The 3,806-nt window shown below is 54.5% G+C and overlaps 1 protein-coding gene across 1 annotated transcript; it reads left to right on the top strand.

Moving 5' to 3' along the window:
• Positions 1 to 1,337: 1,337 nt before the first annotated feature.
• Positions 1,338 to 2,839, top strand: LOC135829096 (uncharacterized). Its single transcript, XM_065341502.1, has 2 exons — positions 1,338 to 2,104; positions 2,209 to 2,839. The coding sequence occupies exons 1-2, from the start codon at positions 1,338 to 1,340 to the stop codon at positions 2,837 to 2,839; spliced, it is 1,398 nt and encodes a 465-aa protein (XP_065197574.1).
• The last annotated feature ends 967 nt before the right edge of the window (positions 2,840 to 3,806 follow it).

The following is a 3,806-nucleotide window of genomic DNA, read 5'->3' on the forward strand; positions in this document are numbered from 1 at the left end:
TGACCAAGAAGACGCAGGTCGTCGACTGGAGCCGGTACAAGTCCAGCTATGAGCATCTGAAGTTCATAGACTTTCCCGAAATCTCCAGCACCATGGTCGACCTCCTGATCAGTCTGGACGTCATTGATGCCCACGCATCACTCGCGGAGTACAGAAGCAGCAGCGGTGGACCAATTGCCCGCAAGACGCCACTGGGATGGGTGTGTATGGCCCAAAGCCCAGTGCACCCAGTGATGACGAGTTGTCCGTCAACTATGTGCATGTTTTATACGGCGAATGCAGCATAGACAGCCTGGTCCAGAATTTCTGTAATCTGGCGGCAGTCGGTATGAAGCACGAAGGCACCTACATCACCTCTGCAGAGAAGCTGGCTGAGGAGATCGTTGCGAAATCCATCAGCTTCCATGATCAGCGAGTCACCATGGCAGTCCCATGGATCCACAGCAATGGCGAGCCTAGTGTCACCGCTAATCGCGCCATGGCAGACCATCGTCTGTGAATGCTAGGGAAATCGCTGGACAAGCGTCCAGAGCTGAAGGCAGCATACGGCAAAGTCATATGTAGCCACATTGACAAAGGCTATGTGCGCGCAGTGTCGGCAACAGAGGTTGAGGCAGATGGCGACGACCAGTGGTTCCTGCTGCATTTCGCCATTGTACGAGGTGACAAGGGCACCACGAAGGTACGTGTCATCTTTGATGCTGCTGCCAAGTATGACGGCACGTCGATCAATGAGTGCATGTACGCTCGACCCGCTCTGCAGAATGACCTAGTGAAAGTGCTTCTGCGGTTCCCCAAGGAGCCAGTAGTGCTCACGGCGGACATTACCGAGATGTTCCTGCAAGTCGTGCTGGCTGAGCAAGACCGCCGATATTATCGCTTTGTGTGGGACTCACGCGTATACGAGTTCGAGAGGTTGGTGTTCGGCATCAAGGCGTCTCCGTACCTGGCATGCAAGGCGCTACAAGTGGTGTGCCGCGAACCAGCCGACGAGTATGACCCAGCCATGTTGCAGATCGTTGACCGAGACATGTACGTGGATGATGTGCTGCACTCTGCTGTCTCCATACCGGAAGCCATCCGCACACAGCAGACAGTACAGGACATCCTTGAGCAGGGCAGCTTCCACCTCCGCAAGTGGCTCAGCAATAGCTCGGAGGTGATGGCTGGCGTACTGGAAGCTGACCGCTTACAGCAGCTCATAGCTAGCATCAATGATCATGATCACTGTGTGCTACCGTCAGTCAAGATGCTAGGCGGCAGAGGATGATACCTTTGCCTTTGAGTTCAAGCCGCCTGCAACAGAGAAGCTGACCAAGCGAGCCGTGCTGAGTAAGATGGCATCTATATTCGACCGACGCGGACAACTAGCTCCCTTCACGATTCGCTCTCGTGTCATGTTCCAGGAGCTGTGCATCCTCGGGGTGGGCTGGGATGATCCACTGGACGCTGAGCACACGCGGAGATGGACATCCTGCTTTAGCGAGCTGGGAGATCTGGCGCTGATCCGTGCGCCGCGCTGCTTCAAGTGTCCGGGTCGCGAGTCGTCTGTCGCTACATTGTCGCTGCACGTGTTCACGGATGCTTCAGATGCCGCCTACACCGCTAACGTGTACGTCCGTGCTGAGTACCCAGATGGCAATGTGCGAGTGACGCTAGCACTCGCCAAGGCGCGTCCATGTCCCATTAAGAAGATGTCGATCCCGAAGCTGGAGCTGAAGGGTGCTATGCTTGGTGTTTGCCTGGCCCAGACAGTGAATGACGAGCTAGATCTGCCGAAGGCTGATGCCACCAACTGGTCCGACTCGATGAACGTGCTTCACTGGGTGAGAGCACATTCCAGAAAGTTTAAAATCGACGTGGGCAACCGGATAGCTGAAGTACAAGAGTATTTAGCTGGCAACCACGTTCTTGGAAAGCTGAACCCAGCCGACAAGAGCACCAGAGGCTTGACAGTAGCCAAGCTAGCCAGTGATTCAGTATGGTGGAGCGGCCCTGAGTTCCTCGTCCAGCAGCACAATGAGTGGCCGTCTCGTCAGATAACCGTGCCAAAAGAGTTGCCCGGAATGGTAAAGCGAGCGCAAGTGATGGCGTTCGCTGTGCAGCAAGTTTCAACGGAGGTGTTTCGTCTCCACCCCGTCAACTACTCGTCATGGAAACGGCCTTTAGCTACCGTTTCATCAACCCCTGTTGTCGACGTCATGCTAGCACGAGAGGGGATCCGGAAGCAGCAAGTACAGCAGCCGACTCTGTGGAGCTGAAGTCTGAGGAGCTCCAGCGTGCCGAATGTCACTGGTATGCGATTGCACAAGCAGAGAGCTATCCCGCTTCGTATCGGCAGCTGACGTCAGGGAAGTCCCTTGCAGCGAATGACCCGCTGCTACGGCTGAATCCAGTGCTCCACAAGGACTACCCGTGTGTACTACGCGTTGGAGGTCGTCTGAAGACTGCCAGCCACTTGCCTGAGCATACCCGGCATCCGATAATCTTGCCCCAGCACCATCGCATTACTCAGCTGATAGTCGACGCCGAAGATCGCAAGTGTGATCACAGTGTGGGCCCAAACCACCTCTTGGCAAACCTGATGCTGCGGTTGTGGATCATCCGTGGCAAGGTTGTCACACGATCTCACCGTGCCCACTGCGTGCTCTGCAAGAAGAAGTGGGCCACTGTGGCTTTGCAGCAGATAGCACCGCTCCCGCTATTCCGAACAGCTCCACCGTGCCGGGCATTTTCAAGAGTGGGAGTTGACTATGCCGGTCCGTTCCGGACAAAACAAGGATGTGGCAAGACCCAGCTCAAGAGGTACCTCTGTGTCTTCTCTTGTTTGCAATCCTGAGCCTGTCATTTCTAGATGGCGTGTGGCCTGGACACCGAGTCGTTTCTGCTAGCATTCACCCGTTTCTGCAAGCGCAGAGGCGTGCCAGCTGAGGTCGTGCCAGATAACGGGACGAACTTTCTCGGTGCAGAGCGCGAGCTAAGAGAAGCTGATCAAGCGCTAGGTTCTAATGAAGTGGCCGCAAGTATGGCCAGCCAAGGAGCTCACTGGCACTTCAATCCATCTCTCGCCCCGCACTTTGGCGGCGTATTTGAGTGTGTGTGGTCAAGGCAGCAAAGCGCGCAATGATGGCAACTCTGTAACAGGCCAATCTCACTGATGAGGAACTTGTAACTGCCATTGTGAGTGCGAAAGGCCTACTCAACTCGCACCCGTTGACCGCTGTCCGGATTGACGTGGATGATGCCGCACCGCTAACACCGATGCACTTCCTAGATGGACAGTGCGAGCTGACTCTGCCACTCGAAGAAGTCGCTGAGTTGCACCCACAGCGTCGTTGGCGGCTCCTCCAACAGCTCATACGCGAGGTATGGCGGCGATGGCTTCGAGAAATAGTGCCTCGGCTGAATGTGCTTCAGCAATGGTCTCGACGCAGCCGCAACATCAAGCCCGGTAACATTGTCCTCTGCATTGTGGCTTGTGGCTTGCCGCCAGTGACTATCCAGATATGTTGATTTTATTGTATGCTTTTCTCATAGGTTTGACAGATTGGTGTCGTAGTGTATTCCAGTCGGCTCCGCTCGAGCTTTGTTGCCGTCGTGAATGAAATTACTTGTTTCTGTACTCCAAGCATCCTCTATAATATAATGGATATTGTCTCTCCCTTTCTCTTCCTCCGGCACGCACCAAATAATTCGGTAACCAGAGTAGCGCCGCCAACCATGCCCGATTTGTAGAGTGTGGTATAAAGTGCTTTCTTAACTGTATCTGGTCAGGTGTAGTTGTACAATCGAATATGCTCCAGCTT

The sequence above is a fragment of the Sycon ciliatum genome, chromosome 13 (assembly GCF_964019385.1).
Source record: "Sycon ciliatum chromosome 13, ocSycCili1.1, whole genome shotgun sequence".
Lineage (NCBI taxonomy): Eukaryota > Metazoa > Porifera > Calcarea > Leucosolenida > Sycettidae > Sycon > Sycon ciliatum.

What these genes read in the sequence shown, in the direction of transcription:
- LOC135829096 (XM_065341502.1), top strand. Translation starts at nt 1,338, where the DNA reads ATGGCATCTATATTCGACCGACGCGGACAACTAGCTCCCTTCACGATT. An exon ending in GTGATGGCGTTCGCTGTGCA is followed by an intron (nt 2,105 to 2,208) that starts GCAAGTTTCAAC and finishes ACGTCATGCTAG; the next exon opens with CACGAGAGGGGATCCGGAAG.